This window comes from Protopterus annectens, chromosome 1.part1, assembly GCF_019279795.1.
Source record: "Protopterus annectens isolate FY-2018-M chromosome 1.part1, PAN1.0, whole genome shotgun sequence".
NCBI lineage: Eukaryota > Metazoa > Chordata > Ceratodontiformes > Protopteridae > Protopterus > Protopterus annectens.
Genome location: NC_056726.1, coordinates 1,245,461,434 through 1,245,484,845, shown reverse-complemented (window position 1 = coordinate 1,245,484,845; position 23,412 = coordinate 1,245,461,434). Strand labels below are relative to the sequence as shown.

Here is a 23,412-nt window from a genome sequence, read left to right as displayed (position 1 = left end):
ACACAAACCTGACAAAGTATTTATTTGGTACAAAAGTGATCTTTGTTAAAAGTATTTCAGTTTATAAGTTTCTAATATTTATTCTGATAGATGTCTAGTGGTAAATCTTTTTGTTGGTTAATTTGTTAGTCATTTTGTTAGTGAGTTGTTTTCTTAATTAATACAGTTTGGATTAGTAGATAAGCCTTAATGATCTGTTCTTATATTATATATTTTAATTTGCTCTACCTTTTTAGTTTTAGCTCTAAGGTAGCACAGTCTCAGTTTACACTATGGTGTTAAGGGGGAAGGGGGGCTTGGTTAAAGGAATGAGTTTAATGATTTTATAGTAGAGAGCCGATTATCCGACCATCGATTATCAAAAATGTCAGTTAACCAAACGCAGCCTTCCAAAGTTTTTGGGTAGGAAAAATCATAAATTCTGAATATGTAAATGTTATACATATTCACTTTTGTGTGTTTTTTGAGCTTGTAGCCCACTGGTATGTGAAAATATTATTTATCGTCCACTGATATCACTGAATGGTTGAAAAGAATGAAGAAAAAACAAGATTTTTGCAGTTTTTTATCCGGTTCAGTGTATGTTTGATTATCTGAACTATCCTAGGTCCTATTTAGTTTGGATAATTGACTCTGTACTGTGTTGCCCTTAACAGAACCACCCTCTGTAACCACTCCCTTGCTCCAGATAACCTGATTATATATAAATAATGAATGTCTTTAATGCTTTTCATTATACTCAACTAGGATCCCTTGTTTGTGTGTTTCAGTAAAGGATATTACATTTTTAACTCAGTTGTGGACTACCTGCTGTTTTGTTATTTTGTGGTACAAAAGTGAACTAGGGGCATAACATATTTCAAGGAGTGAACGTGATACCCTCCAGTAGCTCTCAACTAATCAGGGACAAATCCAGAAATAATCAGGGACAATCAGGGGCACTTTTAATATATTAGTATTATTAACTTGATACATTGACAAAAGAACAGAACATGAGTGAATGTATATTTTCTAAATTAAAAGAAGTCTGTAACTCTAATTATTGTCATTATTTGTTAAGTGTAACTCATTATTTTATCTTCAAAAGTTTCCACTTTTATGTAGGATTAAAAAGGACAGAGCTAAAATTGCAATCAAGATCAGAGACGTCCCTGAAAATCAGGGACATTTGAGAGTTATGCGGCCTCCACATTGTGAAGTTTCTTCTTGTTTTGTTTTTGACCCAGTATAGGTTGCATATTGGGTTTTCTGAGAATTCAAGGGATACCACAGATTTTTCTTTTTGTATGTTAGGTACTGGGCTGTGAGAGATGTGAGGATACCAGGGCACAGGCGAAGTAAGGATGTAATTTCTGTGTGTGCAGCACTGAACCTGTTAGTCTTACTGTAATGCAAATTCCTGAGATGTGCCTTCATTATGCTGCTGGAATAAAACATGAATTTACTCACATTGCACTACAGAGAGCAAAGGTTCTTACTTGGTCTGTACTGTACTGTTATTGAGACTTTAAATAATGAAGTAACATTAATGAACAAGTCAATTACCCAAAACACAGCTTTTTCTACTAACAAGTTTGAATACTGTCGTATATTTCGGACAATAGATGAACAAATGTTAATAATTAAAAATAAAAAATTGAAAAAGCTTGTCAGGGATGAGAAAGAGTATGCTAACCATACAGCATACCCTAGACCCCCCCCCCCCATCCCAAGAATAGCAACACAACAAAAGAGGGCGGGAAGGGGCTGACAATAACGATGATATGGCTAATAATGATGAAAATAACGACCTAGATACATTTGATGAAGATTTTTTAGATTTTTTAGATGAAGAACAGAACCCCCCCCCCCCCGAGACGGTCGTAACGAATAAAGAACCAGTAGACATTCCAACAAACTCGGGGGAGGGCTTGTTTCAACTACTACCAATCGAGGAGAGGTACGTCCAACAATCAGAGAATGACCAGGAATTACTGGAAAGGGAGATAGTGACATTAATATCTGAGAACAATGGAGGGGGGCATTATGCCGTACCACCATTAAAATTATGTAACAACTCAGAGAATGATTTCAAAGTGTACAATTTTTCAGACTTGATTTTGAATGAAACTATGTGTGACATTTTTGTAAAAGGATTTCTTTTGTTCCTGATCGATCTTTTGATTTAGTCCACACATTAATGGACTTAAAGCTTTATATCAGGAAATTAAATTTGAATGTTCTGTTTAATAAAATTGAATCAGTTAGTGACCCTTTCAGGATTTCAAGCACATATAATCCACCACTACACCCCACCTTAATTTTTTATGAAAAGGTGTGTGAACTCGATCTAAGAGAGTTACACAAAAAAGTCTGGAATGGGAACAGGATACATATGAACTTGAATTTGGAAGAGAATTTTGAGCTTGAATTCCTGCTCCATAACAATGGAGTGAGAATAATGAAACCAGACAAAGGTGGGAGTGGGGGTAGTAATTATGAATAAAGTGGATTATAATAATAAGATGCATGCGATCTTGAACACTAACACATACTCTATGAGCTCCCTGAATGAAAAGAATGTAGCTTATAGGAGAATTAAAGGTTTCATCCAAGACATGTTTATTGATGGTTTAATCACTATTAATGAGTTGCACTACCTCACGATAGATTTTCCCACTATCCGATGTATTTTTGGTATTCCAGAAATACATAAGGATATGTACCAACCACCTATGTGGCCTATTGTTGACGCCAGAGGCACTATTACCTACCCCTTGGCAAAGTATTTGGACAAGGAATTAAGTAAACTTGTATGGGATGAGCCTAGTGTCTGTATAGAATCGTGGGACTTTCTAAGGAAAATTAATGATATCAGTTATAGTAAAGAATACCTGTTGGTCACTATTGATGTGGTTAACCTGTACAGTGTGATACCACATGACATTGGTTCACAGTGGTTTTGTGAATATCTCCATTGTAAAAATCTAGCACAGGATAGGGTTAACCTTTTTGAACAGATGCTGGATTTAATATTAAGGAATAACTTCATATTATTTGAAGGACAATATTTTCTTCAGAAAGAGGGAGTGGCAATGGGCTCCGCTTGTGGGGGCCTATATATGCCAATATTGTCATGCTTGAGTGGGACAAACAATATTTAAAGACATCTGAATATTTTCAATTTTGTAAGACATACATGCGTAATTTGGACAACATGTTTATATTGTGGAAAGGACCGAGAGATACATTGAATGCTTTTCTGGAATATATTAACACCACAACTAGTTTTCTAAAATTCACATATTCAATAAACGACATGAGTATAGCATACTTGGACGTCCTTTTAATAAAGGATGATATTGCAAACAGGTTTCTAGCAAAGATTTTCCGTAAAAATACATACTCCAATAGTTTTTTACATTTTAGTAGTTGTCACCCATTCAAACAAAAACTTGCAGTTGTAAAGGGGCAGTTTGTCCATTCTGCCCTTATGACAACTGTATGGGAGACATACATTGAGGAGTGTAATTTGCTGAAATAAATGTTTCTCAAGAGAGGTTACCCAAGTTCATTAATAGACCGAATTGCTAATGAAGTGAACAGTAAGAGAAAGTCTGGGCATTTTGCTCCTATTTTAAACATGAAAAACACTAATGCAGTACAAACATTAGAAAATGTCTGTTTAACAACTACAGGATTCAACACTATTAATAATAATAACAGCAAAACTACAATATGTGTATCAGCTTCACCGAAGTCCTACGAGAATAGTTTTTTAACATTTAATAGGGAAGCAAATTACATAAAGAATATTTTGACTAAAAACTGGGAGTTTATTAGGAATGACAAAGTTATGAGGGACATTTTAGGAGAGGCTCCCATTTGTGTATACAACAAAGGACATTGTTTAAAAAACATATTCGAGACACAGAAAGGTGAGCAGTATAAAGGGTTTATGCACAGATGTGGTAGGTGTAAATTTTGTAACAACATTATTGAAACAGACAAAGGCGTAGAGATTAATGGAACAAATATCTGGGTTAAAGGCAAATTGACATGTTCTACAGAGAGGGTCGTTTATTGTGCTATTTGTGTTTCCTGCCCATGTTTTTACATGGGCAAGACTGAAAGAAAATTTAAAACCAGAATTAGTGAACATCTTAGACACATACGAGATGACTGGGAAGGTAATGCCTTAGCGAGACATATTACAGGGTTTCCACAACATGAATTTAAGTTCACTATATTGGATTGTGTGGTACCTAGAATTCGTGTGGGGGGGGGGCATGGACCTACCTATTGGAAAAATTAGAACTCGCATGGCAGTTGAGACTGAATTCCATGTACTGGCCAGGACTGATTGACAACCTGTCTATTAGTAGCCTTTTAAAATTAAAAGCCCTTATAAGACATTGAACTTGTAGTAATAGGGTATGCGAAGGTAATAGTGTGGTGGTTATTACACTTGCTTCATACGTAAAAGGTTCTGGGTTCAATTCCTAGTGGAAGCTGTTCATTTACCTTTCATTATTTTTACTGTTTTACATTTACTGGGGTAATAGAATGCTATATTTAATTATATTATATTAAATGGATTGGTTTTATTATATTGTTTAATTTTTTTTAAATATCCATGATATATAATATATTTTTGAACTTGAATACTGCTGCTATCTGACTTTGTTTTAGGACATACTGTTGCTTTAAACTTTTTAAGTCTGTTTCAAGATATGATGTCATCCTTACAGGGTTTAAAACAAACTGGGCTGTTTTAAAATTTGTATCTGATGAAGTCTCTGCAATTTTGGAATATTGAGACGAAAGCGCTTATATATTTTATTGTTTATTAAATAAAAAACGTGCTTGGTGGTTTTAAGAAGTGGTCTGCCTCCTCTACATTCACTTTTGTGGATTTATTCATTGAATTGGTTTTAAACATCACACCTAGAATTTTCATTAATATAACAGATAAACACACAGTAAGTGCATTTAAAAATAGATTTTTGAAACAAACTACAAATCTGGCAATTACAATTAAGATTTTAGATAAAAACACAATTTTGCAATAAGCCTTTGAACTGTATCTGATGCAGTGTGATGACAGTCATTTCCTGTGTATTATGAAAATCTGTTGTACGAGAGCACTTATCTTTTGTTGTAAGACCAGATAATAAGGATTTTGGAGCAGAAATAGGCTGACAATAGAGATTCTGTGTTTAAAATTAAGTAGACTAACATAATACAGACTTTTAGATCTTCATTGTCTAAATAATCGTTTTATGATTTTCCTTTTTTATTGTTTTAAGAATGGAAGCCTAGCAGCCCAGCTGCAGTAATACCTGCTGCTTGTGATGTATCTTTAGCATCTGCTAAGGAACAGCAACCTCTGATTCCTGACAAATTCTTAAATGCATCCAACTGTGGGATTTCTCAGGAAGCCTATACTGCTCTTTCCAAAGGGACTAAAAACAGTGATCCAGACAACTGCTATGTGGCTGCCAAACTGAACACCCCTTCACTGGAGCCCGCAGTCCCTGCAAAGAAGCTGTGGTCAGAGATCTTGTTTGGGTCAACAGTGACAACTGACCGAGCAGCAAATCCATCTGTATGCTGCACACCTAGAAATCCAATGACTTCTGCTACTACTAGTCAAAGTATGTTTGTCTTAAACAGTACAGAAAGTAAGGACCAGCATCCTTCTGTCTCAGACACGGAAAAGCAGACTGTAACACATACAGTCTGTCTGTCAGAGCTAAAGCAGAACATTGTTTGCATTGTGAAGAATCACCCAAGTGGCATGTCCTTGTTTGAACTGAGAAACGAATACTTCTCCCTCTTCAGTCATCATCTACCGCTGAATGGATACCCAACTGTCAATCACTTACTGAATAGTATGAGAGACATCATTAAAATAGAAGGTGTAGGGGTGAACATGATGATTTACCCACTTTCATGTAAGCCAACTCCATTAACTGTTAGCGACATGGATTCAGGTAAGATATCTTATTTTGTTTGTAGTCAAAGTTTGTATTTCTGAAACATGACACATGTCCTGTAATAGATGATTACACTGATATACTGTCTGTCACTTCAGCTGTGGTTACTTCCATGCATGTGGTAATTTAATGCATTAATTTTTATCCAAATTAAAGCTATAAGAGATTTTTTTCTTACAGTAGTATTCTATAGCCAAGCCCCTATAGAACAGATAGCTAATGTCAGGAGAATTACAGGACACTTTTATATTACCAGCATTTAAGAATAATGTACTATGCATTATTAAAACAATATGTCACTTGCTTGTTTTCTTTAGCAACGCTATATTTTGTTGACAACAGTTCCTATCCCAAACTGTCACCATGATTTACAGGAGCCGTTATACTTAACTGTCAGAAAGCACTCTAACCACTTCTAGAAATGTGGAGCTTGGCTTCTGAAAAATACTTCCTCCTAGAGTAGGACTTTAATGCCAATCAGTATGAAATTTGGGAAGTTTAATCTTTTTGAAAATGAGCATGCATAATGAACCCCTGTCTCTGATCTTGAAAAAATATCAACAGCTGCAGTGAAGAACAGTGGTTCAAAGTGCTACTCTGGTAGATAAGTCTTTTTATTTTTGGCAAAGGTTTGCTGGCTTCCAGTGATGCCAGCTTTAGTAGAGAGTAGTTCATTAGCTGCACCGCAGGATGGAGTAGGAGATGAATAAGTACTGTAAGCTCCTATGTTCAGAAAAAAAACAAGCAAACAAATATTTTAACTGTAGGACATTTACCTATATCTATAATGTAGTGTACAAACACACACACACACACACACACACACACACACACACACACACACACACACACACACAAACATACTTGTGTGTGTATGTATATATGTGTGTATATATATATATATATATATATATATATATATATATGTATAGATATATATATATATGTATATAGATATATGTGTGTGTGTGTGTATGTGTATATATATATATATCTATCTATATGGAATCCTATTACAAGAATGAAAGTTCACTACTTCGAACTTGTAATAAGAAGCCTTACTTCTGAGAAAGTTCACTTTAACGAAAGTGAACTTTTGCGTAAGTACAGTTCACCGAAAACACCACAGCACATTGGAGGACATAAAAAACAAGCTATGTCCTCCACTATGGTGCAATAGTCACGGACCTTAGGGTTATGGCATGGGTTAGGGTAAGGGGATAGTTAGTAAAGCTGTCCCCTTACCCTAACTAATGCCCTAACCCTAAGGTTCGTGACTATCGCACCATTGCTATGTCCTTCACTGCGCTGCAGTCATCACGTATGGGCTATCCCCTTACCATGACCCGTGCCTTAACCCGAAGGTCCGTGAGATCTGCACAGAAGTTCAGTACAACACTCGTTTGTTGTACTGAACTTCGCGTAAGTGCACTTTCGATTAAGTGCACTTTCGCTACAGTGAGCATTCCATGCACTATTTCGAATTAGTGAAAATTCAATCTAGTGTATGGAACCCATATATATATATATATATATATATATATATATATATATATATATATATGCATATATATGTATATATATATATATATGTGTGTGTGTGTGGATTTATGTCAGATGATTGAGTTTTCAGAAACTTGAAATTTATATGGGCGAGACCATATAATCAAGTTTCTGAAAGCTTGAACATCAAAAAAAATTCAACTTTTTTACATTTATGCGGGGGGGGGGGTACGCCCACTGCATACCCCTGCAAATTTTATATACCAACTCTGAAATCACACTACAGTGAAGAAAAGGATAAATTTCCCAATCCTTGCTGTACCAAGATCTCAATTTAAAAGCTTTGAGTTTTAAAAACTCGATCATATGGTCTCGTCTCGACCATATGAATTTTTGAGTTTCTGAAAACTCATTCAACTGAAAGGGATCCATATATATATATATATATATATATATATATATATATATATATATATATATATATATATATATCTATATATATATATATATATATATATATATATATATGGGTCCCCTTCAGAATTTAGAATCTTAAAACTTTGAAACCCATATGATCGAAGACCACATGTTTGAAGTTTTTAAACTTTCGAAATTCTGAACGGGGATTGGCATACAGCACGGACTGAGAGATTTCCATTGTCCTCACTGTAGCGTGATGTCAGAGTTGGAATATTTAAGTTGAGGGGTGTGGGGGGTGCAGGGGGGCTTGCCCCCCCTGCTATACACAGTTTCTTTTTTGTTGTTTGTGTTTTGCAGGTCTACTGCACATTTTTGAACATTCAGATGTTCGATCATATGGTATCGGCCATATGGAACTCGAACATTTGAACGTTAGATCATGTGAAGTAGACCTATATATATATATATATATATATATATATATATATATATATATATATATAGATGGGTCTACCTCACATGACTTCATTTGACTGACTTTCATTTCACCAAGAACAAAATACAGAATCTTTAAAATACTGAAAGCTCACCTAAAAAATACCTAAACCTTACAATGCTAAAGTTCAAAGTACTAATTTGTAAACCATAGATATGCACATTTACAACACCAATGACTAACTCTTTCCAGAACTTATAAACTACTTACGTACCCTCTTAACAGAACCCAGATGATATAAAACCAAACTAGATGGTGGGATATGCCCCCACACACCCCCAACTATATATACTAACTCCAGGATCACACTACAGTGGGGAAAAGGGCGTATACCTTTTACTTACCTTACAGTAGTCTACACACTGCCACTACTGCTGGGAACACACAAAACATCTGCCATATTACTTGAGATACTTCTCATAAAAATTTAAACAACTATATCCACATTTAGAAACACTACAACACTACTTTCTACATGACTATCGGTATTCTGACAATCAGCACTGTAAGTTACAGTAATTCTTTATATCACAATCAAGTCACATATATACATACATACACACACACACACACACACACACACACACACACACACACACACAAGGGTCTGTATTATGAGATTGAAAAATGTGTTAATCAAACACATTTTCATCGACACATAAACAGTGAACACACTAATCTCCGAACGGCCAAGTCAGTGAATTTTTTCCCAGTATATAGTTTTCAATGATTTGAGATTTGATGTTGTGAGTTTTTGACGATTTGAGTTTTCAACGATTTTGTCTCGATTTGAAATTCGATGAAATGATAATTCGATAATATGAAGTGGAACCATATATATATTTATATATATACATACACACACACACACATATGTGTATTTATATATATAAATATATATATATATATATATATATATATATATATATATATATATATGTGTGTGTATATGTATGTAAATATAGTAGAGCTGAAAAAGGTCAAAACTTTGGTTGATATCTGTTTAGTCAACACAGAATGTTGACAGGTGTGTGAGATCACACAGTTCTCGGGGTTGTGGAATACTCCCTTTGCCTGATATTATGCAGTCTTTGAGTTTAGTATATGTACTAATTAGGGATGTAGCATGCAGGGGCTGTGCCTTCCTGCAGAAAATGGCTTTATTTATTTACTTGTGTTTAATATTCCATGTGCTGACATCAGTTCTCAGTGTAGGCCTACTAGATTGTCGACATTTATGTTTTCAGCGTGTTTTGGTTTTGATTAAGGGAGTCGACGTTTGAGTTTGTCAACATAAATAGATAGATATAGATACATGTATATGTAAGCAGTATGTGTGTGCATGTTTTAATTTAGGCTTGAAATCTGCCCCCCACCCACCTAACCACACACTTTCTCTTCTCTCTCTCTCTCACTTTCTGTTTTTTTGGCTTATATCTTTTGGTGCAGACTGCATCTAATTTCAGTTACCGGTTTCTGAATTTCCTGCATAATGCTCATGCCCCTGCACTAATGGTGTCTATAGAACTACAGGCAGTACTCCAGATAGCATTTCAAACATTGTACCAGTGGAGGGAAATTATTGAGTGACTGATTGCGAACATGGCAATCATAGTTACTTTTAGAAAGTCACTGCTGGTGTGATTTCTTTCTCTGCAGGTGTGATTCACTGCCAGGACTGGTAAGATGGCTATTTCAGGGAGGGAGATACCCTCCTTGTAGCAGTGAACCTGAAGTTTATCTACAGCTGCTCGTAGTTACTGATGTTCCCTTGGACAGAGTGACTGCAAGGGCAGAGGTGAGTGGTAGTACCCAGGCTGACAGTGAGGCACTGCTGTCAGAGGATACCAGACTTCCTGTAGAAGGGGAATTGGGAAGGGACATAAAGGTAGAGATGAGACAGGCTCAGCTGCCAGAATGTACACTAAGAGACTTGAGAGAGGTAGCTAGGGCGGCACCTGATTTTCAAGGAAAGGGGGGGAGTCTGTATACTGGGACAAAGGGTTAGTGTATAAAGAGTGGACCCCTGAGGGAGGGCTAGAGGGTTATGTAATACAGCAGTTGGTAGTGCCTAGAGAGTCTACCATCTAGCAGTTCTAGCCATAGCCCATGACATTCCTTTTGCAGGTCCTATGGGCATAAAGCATACCATGAGATATGTTCTGCAGAACTTTTATGGCGCAGTAGTGCAGCGGTAGTGTTGTCGTCTCACAACAAGATGTTCTCTGGTTCAATTCTTGGCTGAGGTGCCTTCTGTGCGGAGTCTGCATGTCCTCCCTGCATTTGTGTGGGTTTCCTCTGGGTGCTCCGGTTTCGTCCCATGTTACAAAGACATGCATCTGGAGCCTTTCGCCCTGGGCCTCCGCTGAAAGTTGGCTTTGTTCCAAGCTGGAGTTTCCCTGTTAACAAATGTTAAATAAATAAATAAATAAATAAAAATACTAACTTGAGATTGCAAGGGATTTAACAAGGTACTGGAGAACTTGTGAGCATTGCCAAAAAGTAGGGAAGGCGGGAAACAAGGTCAAAGCTCCTTTGATGCCTTTGCCTGTGATTGAGGAGCTATTTCAGAGGGTTGCTATGGATATTGTGGGGCCTCTGAGTACCCCAAGTTCCACAGGGAAAAATTATATCCTGGTGGTAGTAGATTATGCTACTAGATACCCTGATACAGTGGATCTGTCCTCCATCAAGGCAGGGAAGGTGGAAAATGCTGTGTTAGTGCTTTTCAGCAAGGTAGGTTTCCTGAGAGAAATAATTACTGACAGAGGTGCCAGTTTCATATCAGACCTGCTCGCTTGTCTGTGCGAGCACTGTGGGGTGAAGCATCTAAAGACCAATCCTTACCACCCCCAGACTAATGGTCTTGTGGAGAAGTTAAACTCTACACTAAAGAACATGCTACGGGCATTTGCCGACCAGTTTAAGAGAGAATGGGACAAATATTTGCCCCATCTGCTCTTTACATACAGAGAGGTACTCCAGGAATCCACAATTTTTTTCACCACTTGACTTGTTGTATGGGCATAGGGTGAGGGGAATATTAGATCTGATTCATGATGAGTGGAAGGGTGAGTGTGCCACAAGGAATCTGTTGTGGCATATGTCCTAAACCTCAGGACAAGGCATAGGGAGATCATGAGCTTAGCCCAGAAGAACCTGGCAGGAGCCCAACAGCAGAAAAAAGTTTGTATGACAGGAATGCTTGAGCCTGAGAGTATGCTGTGGGACAGTAGGTTATGGTTCTTATTCCTTTCAGACACAATAAGCTGCAGGCAGCTTGGGAAGGACCCTTCAAAGTGGTAACGAAGGTCAGTGATGTTAACTACATGGTAGAACTGCTAGGCAGGAGGCAGGGCCACAAACTTTACCATGTTAACATGATGAAGCCTTACCATGATAGGGAGGCCCTTGTCATGAGTATATGCAGTGGATGGCAGGAGTAGTCTGAGGGGGATTTATGGCTACATCGAGCCAGACAGCAAAATGCCAAGTTATTAAGGTGGAGCCTACGGGTGAGGGTATATGACATGACAGTACAGCACTATAGTGGGGTCAGCAATGCCAATCCAGATGGGATTTCAAGACAGGGTATTGGTAAATGTGTTCCCAGACAGGCTCATTTTTCACAAGCAATGTTTCTCCAGGGTCACTTGAGAATTTAGCTTGAGTCTTCAAAGCAGGGGGAGAGTTATGATGATGTGAGGCATTGCCAGCTATGACTGGAGAAGTAGGGCAGGGTATGTGTAACATATGCCAGCACAGCTACCTAGAGTTTTGAAAAGAATTATATGTCATTTGTATGTCTAACTGATTCATACTGGTGCTTGTGTTGAAAATGCATTTGTAAAGCTGCATGTGTTAAAAATGCACCAACAGTGGGTCCTGCTGGACAGAAAAGAAATACACCTGTATGTCAAACTGTATTGTAGCCATTAAAGGGAATATACTGTAACAAAGGATACTGGAAGAGAAGAGTATATTCTCAGTACAGCTTGTCTTTTGGCTTTTCCCAGTTAGGGTGTCGCCACAGCGGATCACCGGTCTGCTTATGATTGGCAGTGGATTTTTACGGTGTCGAGTTGCCAGCCCGGCATCCACCCTTCAAAGAAGGCACACCCACTCACGCACGCACTTACCTGCATGTCTTTACAGTTCACTTGACCACTAACTTTGAAAAATAGTCTGAAATTAAATTACCTAGTTTAGGCCATAAAGATTGTATCTTATAGTTCTGATTGCAGCCAGAGACACAGTGTCTGTGAAAAACAGGACTAGGAATACCACTGTATTGTCCTTAGGGGCAAATTAATTTTTACCCTGGAAGGGTGGAAGTTTTAAAATGGTTTTATTACCAAAGCCCTATCTGTGTGTATAGTAACACATATGTGCTAAATTCTGTATCAGTGTATAGCAAAGGGGGTAGTGTGGAAACCAATAGTCAGATGACCAGATGTGTGTGATGTCATTCTGTAAGCCAGTACTGAAATTATGTTTTAATACTAGATGTGACAGAAGTCTCACGGCAGTCTGTTTTGAAACCTGACAAAGAAGGAAGACCACTCACCTACTTCAGCTTGCCTTTCCCTAGTAAGTGAAGTTAGATCTGTCAAACAAATATAGTAAGATCAGTTAAGTGTAGTTTTTCTGTATCTGTGTGAATCATTCCATTGGTGTTATTTTTAATATTTCCTGTGAATGAAACTCAGATGTTTATTGTAAATAGCTTAGTACTTTCATGTTCTTTTATTATTTTTTATTAAATATATTTAAACTTTTCATTGTGGATGGTCTTTTAGAGAATATTTTAACATTTGAGTGTACTTGTATTTATTTGGTCACACAGTGGCCACTCCTGAAAAACTTCCTGCATTGATCAAACACTACCATTTGTATTAGTATTAATTTTACTCAGTATAATTGGGTACTCTTGTAAGAGCCTTAAATTAGCTGGCTGGTGGCAGTGGATCTATCTTGTAGTGTGGATTGAGAGGCAGAGCTAGTAAATCTGTGCCATTTCCTAGGTGTGTGTGTGTGTGTGTGTGTGTGTGTGTGTGTGTGTGTGTGTGTGTGTGTGTGTGTGAAAATCAAATCTCAAAGAGTGTGTATGTCGGTTACTTGGAGCAGGGGCACAGAGCACTGGTTTCAAAGAGAGGGTGGTGGAGGACTTGGCTTGGAACACTCAGCTAAGGACTCAACTCTACAGCTGTGACAATGGGGAATTACTTACTAGGGGCCTGGAGAAAGATAGAAAAACCCAGACCCCGGACTGACTGTGCTCCCTGTGTGCTCGTAATGGAAATTGTGCTTGGTGCAGAGAGCTGCATCTGAAAATACTATGTGTATCTCTTCTTGTTCCAAGTGAACGTCCCTCACCGGTATTCATGGTGAGTATTGAGACTCATTGATCAGTGGCCCAGAGGAGGGACGTCACAGTCAGTAGTGTTTCCAACTTTAACTTTTCACCTGGATTTTAGTTTCAGACATCATTTGTATAAGAATGGCCATTTCCTCATTTTATAAAATGTCTTATGTACCTCTGTGTAAAAGGCAAATAAACAGCCTTTTCCATTGGTGTCATTCTGAGGACTACTCTCACTGCCATACCATAATATGCCTTATTACTTTAGAGTTAAAACAATGAGTAAAAAGATCACACAGAAAAAACTGTCAGTAAAAATCAAAAGAAAAATCTGGCAAAGCTAGACTTTTCACTGTGTGATTCCTTAAACCTCTTGTATTAGAGGTAATGTGAGATATATGCAAACGATCCTTTAAGGACTTCAGGTGTTTCAGCTATTTGACAATTCTGAATGTCCATGATTTTTTTTTTCTTTTTACGTCTATTTATGGACAAATTCAGGCCAAACATGCATGTCCACACTAGTGTGGTTTGGGAATACTGGGTGAGTAAATGAGTGTAACTAAAGAAATAATTTTCTGAGCTGGGATACAGGATCTGAATTGCCTAGACATGTTAAGTCCTTGTTATGTTTAATTCTGGTGGCTGCCAAAAAAGCAATTATTAGAAAATGGAAATCAAAGTCTAAATCATCTATACCTGAAATAGTGAATATTTTAATAGAGATAAAAGAATATTAAGTGGGATCTTTACAAAAGGGTAGGAGTAAACTACATAGAAAAATAGAAATTGTGGGAACAGTGCATGCAGAAAAATGTTTTGAAGAGTAACGAGGTTTACGAGAAGGCAGGAATTGAACAATTTATGTAATATTGCTTTGATTATATGGTATTGGACAATGTATGTGATGTATGTTTATAAATGTTAAGTTAATATGGTTTGATCACTTTTATATAAATGTAAGTTTGCCTATGCCACAAGTGATATTACAATAACTTTATTTCATTTATTTATTTTATTTTGACATTTGTTAACTGAGTATGTCCGACTGAGCATATGCCCTTTTGCAGTGGAAGCCCAGGGAAAAAAACTCCATACAGAACAATTATTAAAGCAGAAGTAGCACAAAGTACAGAAAACTTAAAGTGCATGACAGATACGAAATACAGAAGCAACTGTAGGTACATAAAAACATCTGAAAAAGGAGTACAGAATTAATCAGTCTGCAAGCAATTAAGTACAGTAGTAGCTTTAGATCATCATCATCATCTTCTTCTTCTTTCGGCTGTTCCCATTAGGGGTCGCCACAGCAGATCACCTGTTTCCATTTCTTTCTGTCCTCTGCATCTTGCTCTGTCACACCAACCATCTGCATGTCCTCTCTCACCACATCCATAAACCTTATCTTAGGCCTTCCTCTTTTCCTGTTACCTGGTAATTCATCCTTAGCATCTTTTTCCCAATGTACTCAGCATCCCTCCTCAGCACATGTCCAAACCAACGCAATCTTGCCTCTCTGGCTTTGTCTCCAAACCTTCCAACCTGGCCTGACCCTCTAATATACTTATTCCTGATCCTGTCCGCCCTCGTCACACCCAGTGCAAATCTTAACATCTTTAACTCTGCCACATCCAGCTCTAACCCCTGCCTTTTTGTCAGTGCCACTGTCTCCAACCCATATAACATAGCTGGTCTCACTACCCTCTTGTAGACCTTCTCTTTCACTCTTACTGGTACTCGTCTGTCACAAATCACTCCTGACACTTTTCTCCACCCACTCCATCCTGCCTGTACTCTGTTCTTCATTTCTCTTCCTCACTCACCATTACTCTGAACTATTGATCCCAAGTATTTAAACTCATCCACCTTCACCACCTCTACTCCTTGCATCCTCCCTTTTCCTCTATTCTCCCTCTCATTCACACACATATATTCTGTCTTAGTCCTGCTGACCTTCATTCCTCTTCTCTGTAGAGCATATCGCCATCTCTCCAGGGTCTCCTCCACCTGTTTCCTACTCTCACTACAGATCACAGTGTCATATGCAAACATCATAGTCCAATGGGACTCCTGTCTGATCTCATCTGTCAATCTATCCATCACCATTGCAAATAAGAAAGGGCTCAGAGCTGATCCTTGATGTAATCCCACCTCCACCTTAAACGCATCTGTCACTCCCACCGCAGACCTCACCACTGTCAGACTACCCTCGTACATATCCTGTACCATTCTTACATACTTCTCTGACACTCCCGACTTCCTCATAAAATACCACAACTCCTCTCTAGGCACCCTGTCATATGCTTTCTCTAAGTGTACAAAAACACAATGCAACTCCTTCTGACCTTCTCTGTACTTCTCCATCAAGACTCTCAGAGCAAACATCGCATCTGTAGTGCTCTTTCCCGGCATGAAACCATACTGCTGATCACTAATCATCATGTCCCTTCTAAACCAAGCTTCCACTACTCTTCCCCATAATTTTATGCTGTGTCTGATCAATTTAGTCCCTCTGTTGTTACTACAGCTCTGCACATCACCCTTATTCTTAAAAATCGGTACAAAAACACTTTTTCTCCATTCCTCAGGCATCCTCTCACTTTCCAAGATTTCATTAAACAATCTGGTTAAAAACTCCAGTGCCATTTCACCTAAACACCTCCATGCTTCCACAGGTATGTCATCTGGACCAACAGCCTTTCCATTCTTCATCCTGTTCATAGCTATCCTTACTTCCTCCTTGCTAATCCATTGCACTTCATGATTCACTATCCCCACATCATCCAACCTTTTCTCCCTCTCATTCTCTTCATTCATCAACTCCTCAAAGTACTCTTTCCATCTGCTCAACACACTCGCTTGTGAGTATTTTTCCCTCATTATCCTTTATCACCTTTACCTGCTGCACATCTTTCCTAGCTCAGTCCCTCTGTCTATCCAATTGGTACAGGTCCTTTTCTCCCTCCTTAGTGTCCAACTTTTCATACAACTGTTCATATGCCTTATCCTTAGCCTTCGCCATCTCTCTCTTTGCCATGCACCTCATCTCCTTATACTCCTGTCTACTTTCTTCATCTCTCTGACAGTCCCACTTCTTCTTTGCCAACCTTTTTCTTAGTATACTCTCCTGTACTTCCTCATTCCACCACCATGTCTCCTTGTCATCCTTCTTCTGTCCAGAGGTCATACCAAGCACCTTTCTAGCCGTCTCCCTTACTAGCTCTGCTGTAGTTACCCAGCTATTTGGTAACTCTTCACTGCCACCCAGTGCCTGTCTTAACTCATCCCTGAACTCCACCTCACAATTACTCTTTTTCAATTTCCACCATTTGATCCTTGGTGCTGCCCTCACACTCTTCCTCCTCTTCTTGATCACCAACGTCATCCTACAAACCACCATCCTATGCTGCCTAACTACACTTTCCCCGGTCACAACTTTACAGTCTCCAATCTCCTTCAAACTGGCCCTCCTACATAAGATATAATCCACCTGTGTGCACCTTCCTCCACTCTTGTATGTCATTCTATGCTCCTCCCTCTTGCTAAAGTACGTATTCACCACAGCCATGTCCATCCTTTTCACAGAATCCACTACCATCTGACTTTCTGCATTCCTTTGTTTAACACCATACCTACCCATCACTTCCTCATCCCCTCTGTTCCCTTCACCAACATACCCATTGAAATATGCTCCAATTACCACTCTGTCACCCTTGGGTACAGTCATCACCACTTCATCCAACTCACTCCAAAATTTTCTTTCTCATCCATCACACACCCAACTTGTGGAGCATATGCACTAACAATATTCATCATTACACCATCATTTTCCAGCTTCATAAACATCTCTCTATCTGACACTCTTTTCACCTCCAAAACACTCTTAGCATACTGTTCCTTCAGGATAACTCCTACACCATTTCTCCTCCCATCCACACCATGATAAAACAATTTGAACCCACCTCCGATGCACCTAGCCTTACTCCTCTTCCATCTGGTCTCTTGCACACACAATATACCAACCTTCCTTCTGTCCATCATACCGGCTAGCTCTCTCCTTATACCAGTCATACTGCCAACATTTAAAGTTCTGACCCTCATTACCACAGTCCTAGCCTTTCTCCTCTCTTCCTGTCTTCGGCCATGCCTTCCACTTCTTCTTTTCCTTCAACCAACAGTAGCCCAATTTCCGCCAGCACCCTGTTGGCTAACAGTACAGGTGGTGGTAGTTGTTAACCCGGGCCTCAACCAATCCGGTATGTAAATATTTACTGCTGTCCGCATGAATAATTTGGCGAAGTTTTACGCCGGATGCCCTTCCTGACGCAACCCTCCCCATTTATCCGGGCTTGGGACCGGCGCAAGGAAAGGCACTGGCTTGTGCATCCCCAGTGGCTGGGTTACAGTAGTAGGTTTAGATATATAAACGAAAATCTCAATATACGGTATAGTATATAGCAAGCTATAAGCCCTAAAATAAAGACAATTTGAAATAAGATATTAGTGCGTGAAAAGGTAAAGAATCGAAGAGGTAGGTACAAGGAGGAGTAGAAAGTCAGTTATGTTGGGTTTTGGTAGGAGCAGAGCCATGAGTTCAGTAGAGGCTATTTTAATGCCTTTTTGAAGTTTAGGGTATTGGATATAGTTCTAATAGTTAGAGGAAGTTTGTTCCAGGCCAAGGCAACAGAGTAGCTGTATAGGTGTTGGTTAATTATTCTTTTGGGCTAGTAGATTTGCAAGAGAAACTGGTTAGAGTTTCAGAGAGAGCAATTGTGAGTATAGAAGGAGATGAGAGATGAGGTGGCGGGCTAGGTTTGTTAATAAAGGAGTGAGTAAGGAGCTGTCGAACTTGGAGGAGCTGGTGTGGGAGTTCGAGGGCAATGGTGTGAGTTGTAAGGTTGGTTTGCTGTGAACATAGTGACTTTATTGTAAAAGGTTTAGATTTTAGAGAAGCATTGTAGGTTGGTTAGTATTGGAGAGGCATAAAGTAGACTGGGAAGAAGACAGGCATAGGGAAGGGAGAGTATAGAGTCCTTGGTGAGGAATTTTTGTTTCAGTAGAGTAAGCCTATTTTTTTATGTAAGTTTGGGCATGAAGATCGAATTTTAGTTGATCATTGATGATAACGCATAGGAGCTTTGTATGTGTTTCTACGTTTATTACAGTGCTGTCAAGGGATGAGATAGTGAATGAAGATTTAAGATGAGAGAGTGATTTGGGGAGAAATAAGAGAAGTTTTCGTTTTTTGGGGGACTGAGTACAAGCTGATTGTCAGTTAACCACCCTTCCAATAGAGTTGAATGAGTTTTGGGTTATAGTGAGAAGGTGTGAGAGATTGTCAAAGGTGCAGATGATAGTGGAGTCATCAGCATATTGGATAAGGTAGGACTTGAGAACAGGCAGTATGTAGACCATTAGTGAAGATGTTAAATAGCAGTGGTCCAAGAATGGAACCTTGAGGTACACCAGAATTAACAAGAAGGAAGTGGGGGAAGGAAGGGAGCTACTTGACGGACTCCTGCTTGTTGGTAAGATAGCTTGAAAACCATTTGAGTGCTGGATTGGAGAGACCAAGATCAGACATTTTAAAACAAAATCAAAAAGACATGATGCCACCACAGAGAAGGTTTATTGTTAAAACACTAGTAAAAGTTAAAATCCTGGCTGAGCACTTTCAGCCTTCCTGAGAATCTGAAAAAGGCCTTATAAGGCTGAAAGTGCTCATCCAGGATTTTAACTTTTATTATTTTTTATGGTGGTTTAACAATAAACCTTCTCTTTGGTGGCATCTTGTCTTTTTGATTTTGATTTACTATGTTGAAGAATGAGTTGCCTCTAGCGACCCTACAGAATTTGTTTTATTATTAAAATTAGACATTTTAGTACGAAACTTGGGGTGAGAGACCATATCAAAGGCATTGGAGAGATAAAGAAATAGGTAGGAGACTAGTATATTGTTGTCTCTGGCTTGAGTGAAGGGAATTAGAGCAGACGTGTGATGGTTGGGATGGAAGCCATGTTGGGTAGGAGAGAGTAGATTTTCTTGCAGAAGATAATCAAGGAGCAGTTTGTGTACACATTTTTGAGTATTTTTGAGAGGGGGGACAGGATAGCTATGGGCCTCTAGTTTGAGAAGTCAGTAGAGTGTCCTCCATTGTGGATAGGTATACTGTAGAATTGTTTCCAGACAGAGGGGACTGAAGACTTTTAGATAGATCTGTTGATAAGAATAGATACTGGGTAGGCTATAGATCTAGCAGATAGCTTTAGGAAAACTGGTGGTAGATTATCTATTGAGGGAGAGCAGGGCTTCATTTTGTTTATTAGTGATTTTATATCATTATTGACTTGTTTTTAGTGAGGAAGTGGAGTTTTTTATAGGTTTGGTGGTGAATGGGGGCTTCTGTTTTGAGGCAGTATAAAGTATATGTAGAATGGAGTAAGAGATGAAGTACAGTGGGAAGTGCAGAAGAGAGGAGGTGTGGGTTAGAAGAAAGTGTAGTGTTTCATTTGGTAAGGATTAGGAAGTAAAGGAGGAGGAATAGAGAGGAAGGAAGTGAGTGTTGATTTGAAGGGATTAGTAGGAAGAGGTGGAGTTGAAGGTGAGGGGAAAAAAAAGGTTGGAGTATACATTTGGAGTAAGTGGGGGTGAGTGGGAATTGAGGGTAAGGTAGGGGAATGGAGTGGGCTGACCCATGATAGGGATGGGGAAGCCTAAGAAAAACAATCTCCAAACTAGTGAAAGGTAAATGAGTTAACTCCAGATAAAGGCAAAATCTAAACAGATTGTCCTTAGTAGCTTTGCCTGAGTTATATGTGTTATTAATTTACATGCCTAATGTTAACATGAAAGAAAAACAATATATAACTGCATAGTATCGTATACCTTGCCATGTAAGCTAAGGAAGTAGAGGCAATGACTGTGAATGGAGAAAATGGGGTTTTGCCAGAAATTTGTCTATTTGCAGTTGATGAAATAGTTATATAGCAGAATAATCAGACTATCGGGATGGGGGGGGGAGGCTCCACTGGCTGCATGATAGCCTAAGAGCAGACACTAATACAGGTGTTATAGCATAACTTACCTGCAGGTAACAGCATAACCTAAGAATACAAACTTATAGGGGTAGCATCCCAAAGCTGTCAGGATAGTATCTTGTAGGCAGTGGTAAGTAGGTTGTTGTGAACATACTTTTACACACTGTTCTTTTGGAGCTGCTTTGGGAGGTGGAGTGTCATGTCTTTAAGCTGTTAAAATGCAAAATGCCATAATACTATAAAACTGATTGATATTATCCTGAGTACATTATGAAGACTGAGGGTAGTATTTCACTGTGCTTGTTGGCCTGCAGGATAACCCTCCATTATGCCAGTATCCTTTTCCTGCTGAAAGTAAAACTGCCCAGTTTAAAACTGTTTAAAAATTTTATTTTGCAGACAAAACAGTACTAATTTTCAAAATTATGCACCACTTCCCACAAATACTTTATAGTACAAAAAGTTTCCCATTTGATAATGATAAATATTGTTTGTAAGCATGTGCTCTAACCAAAAAGTAGTATATTTTCCAAACCACACTTCTTAATGTTTTGTATATCAAGTAAGAATATGCATATATGGTAACAAATTTGATGCAGTTTGGTATCAAAGCTCATTAAACCAACAGACAGATGGGTGGATCCCTGTTGATTTTTTTATGCAGCCTGGACACAGGAATAAAGGAATAGGACATCTTTTTTGTTCATTAACTGTTTGATATAGGGTCATTCATTGAGATACTGTGAATCAGTTTTTCTTCCAATAGTTTATCTGTCTATATTCAATTTAAAAAGTCACTAAGTAGTCTAATGCAATATTTTGTATTATTCAAGTGTCTTGAACATTTATGTCCATAATCAGCCCTAGAAAAAATAATAAAACCCTTATCTGTCCTTTTTAACATTTTAAGTGCTTCCTGTCAGTCTTTCTATGGTTAATTAGTTTCATTATTTTTTCTGACACAAACATTAAAATATATATGTGATTCAAAGCAGAGTGGTACAACATTTTATATCACTTTTCACAGCATTAAGTAACTTTAAATGCTTGGTTTTGAAATGCAACTAATAATCTGTTTTCACTCAGCCCTCCTTATAATCTGTAAAGCAATAACCCACAGTTGGGTGTGGGCAGTGCTGGATTTATTCACAGTTGATGTGGTTTGATGTGCTCAAGCAAAGTCAACCATGGATAATACCCACACCCAGTTATGGGTTATTATACGATGACATTATTTAAGAAAGACAGGAGTAAGAGGTTCACACCACAAAATTCAGTTTATTGCACAAACCCACAAATAAAATGTACAGATAACCACTTTTGTCACAAATACTTACAGACTTCATCAGATAACTACAGAAAATGAGGCTATTATTTAAAAATTTGCAACAAAATCATGTGACTGAGTCTACCAAAAAATTTAAAGAAACATCACCATTTTACACAAAATTACTTAAAACATAATATCCAAACCTTAAAAACATCACCTTCATAAACATTAAGTAAATACAAACATCTAAAAACATCTAAAATACATAATCTAAAATATAGTTTAAGTCTTAACAAATGGGATGGAAATTGTACCATTAATGCCTGATGCACACCCTTAATTTAATCTTAGTTGCCAGACAAACTCTTTTTTCTTCAATAATATAACCCAGAGACCACCCATGCCACTTTCAATATACTGTTCAACTATGATAAATTTAAAAATATGATCGGGGTAAATATTAATATGTTTAGCTAGAGCATTTTTTTATTATGATTTTTTTATATCATTCAAATGTTCATAAACTTTGTCTTTTAAAAACCTTGCTGTTTTTTTCCTTCATAAAAGTACGGACAGCTCTGGCATAACGCAGTATAAACTACCCCTTTTTTGTCTGGCTGTGAACTGTTACATTGGTTATGCCTGCAAGGTGAATGGATAAAAATTACAGGTGTGGCAGAAAGTCAGTGAATGAACTTACCACAGGTGCATAATGCAGTTTAAATGTCTGCAGTTACATATGGACACTGAGTATAATAACTTTGATTTAAATATCACTTGTAAAAAAAAAAAAGAAATAAATAAGCCCAAACAACAGAATAGTATATTCTACAAGATGGCCCTTTCCTAAAGCCCGAATGAAGAGTTGGGTTTGCTACAGTCCTGCTCCTTCCATGCATCTTCCTATAAACAAACCATAATGCATGCTCACTCTGTATAGAAGCAGGCCAACCACAGACATGTAGAATTTGCTAATGGCCTTAGTTTTTGAGGATGTCTGTGTGTGGTGTTTAAAGAGGTAGGACTGACTGCCATAGCAAGAAGAATTTATATTACCTACTTTCTGGATAAAAGACAGCACACAAGAAAACAAGACTGTGTGCTGTTGAAACCTTGAAATCGTTTGATTTGTTCTGCAAATGGCAGAGGTCATTTAAAAATATCATATTCAAAATTATCCACAGTAAAAATGAATACAAAGGAGATGGACTTGCTGTTAGTGGCTGGTTGGAAAGAAATGCATACTAACTATTGAAGTAAAACTTAGGTTTATAATTCATTGCATATATTTTGTCTGTTTATGATATTTTAGTGACCTGACTATTTTACTTGAGATTGTCTTTAT

At 38.0% G+C, this 23,412-nt stretch overlaps 1 protein-coding gene across 2 annotated transcripts in view; it reads left to right on the top strand.

Moving 5' to 3' along the window:
• LOC122809657 overlaps positions 1 to 23,412 on the top strand; it is a 673,939-nt gene that overhangs the window by 253,082 nt on the left and 397,445 nt on the right. For both annotated transcript variants that reach the window (XM_044081325.1, XM_044081317.1), the window contains exon 7: positions 5,289 to 5,975. In XM_044081325.1, coding sequence (XP_043937260.1) covers positions 5,289 to 5,975 — 687 coding nt within the window. The remainder of the gene's footprint in view (positions 1 to 5,288; positions 5,976 to 23,412) is intronic.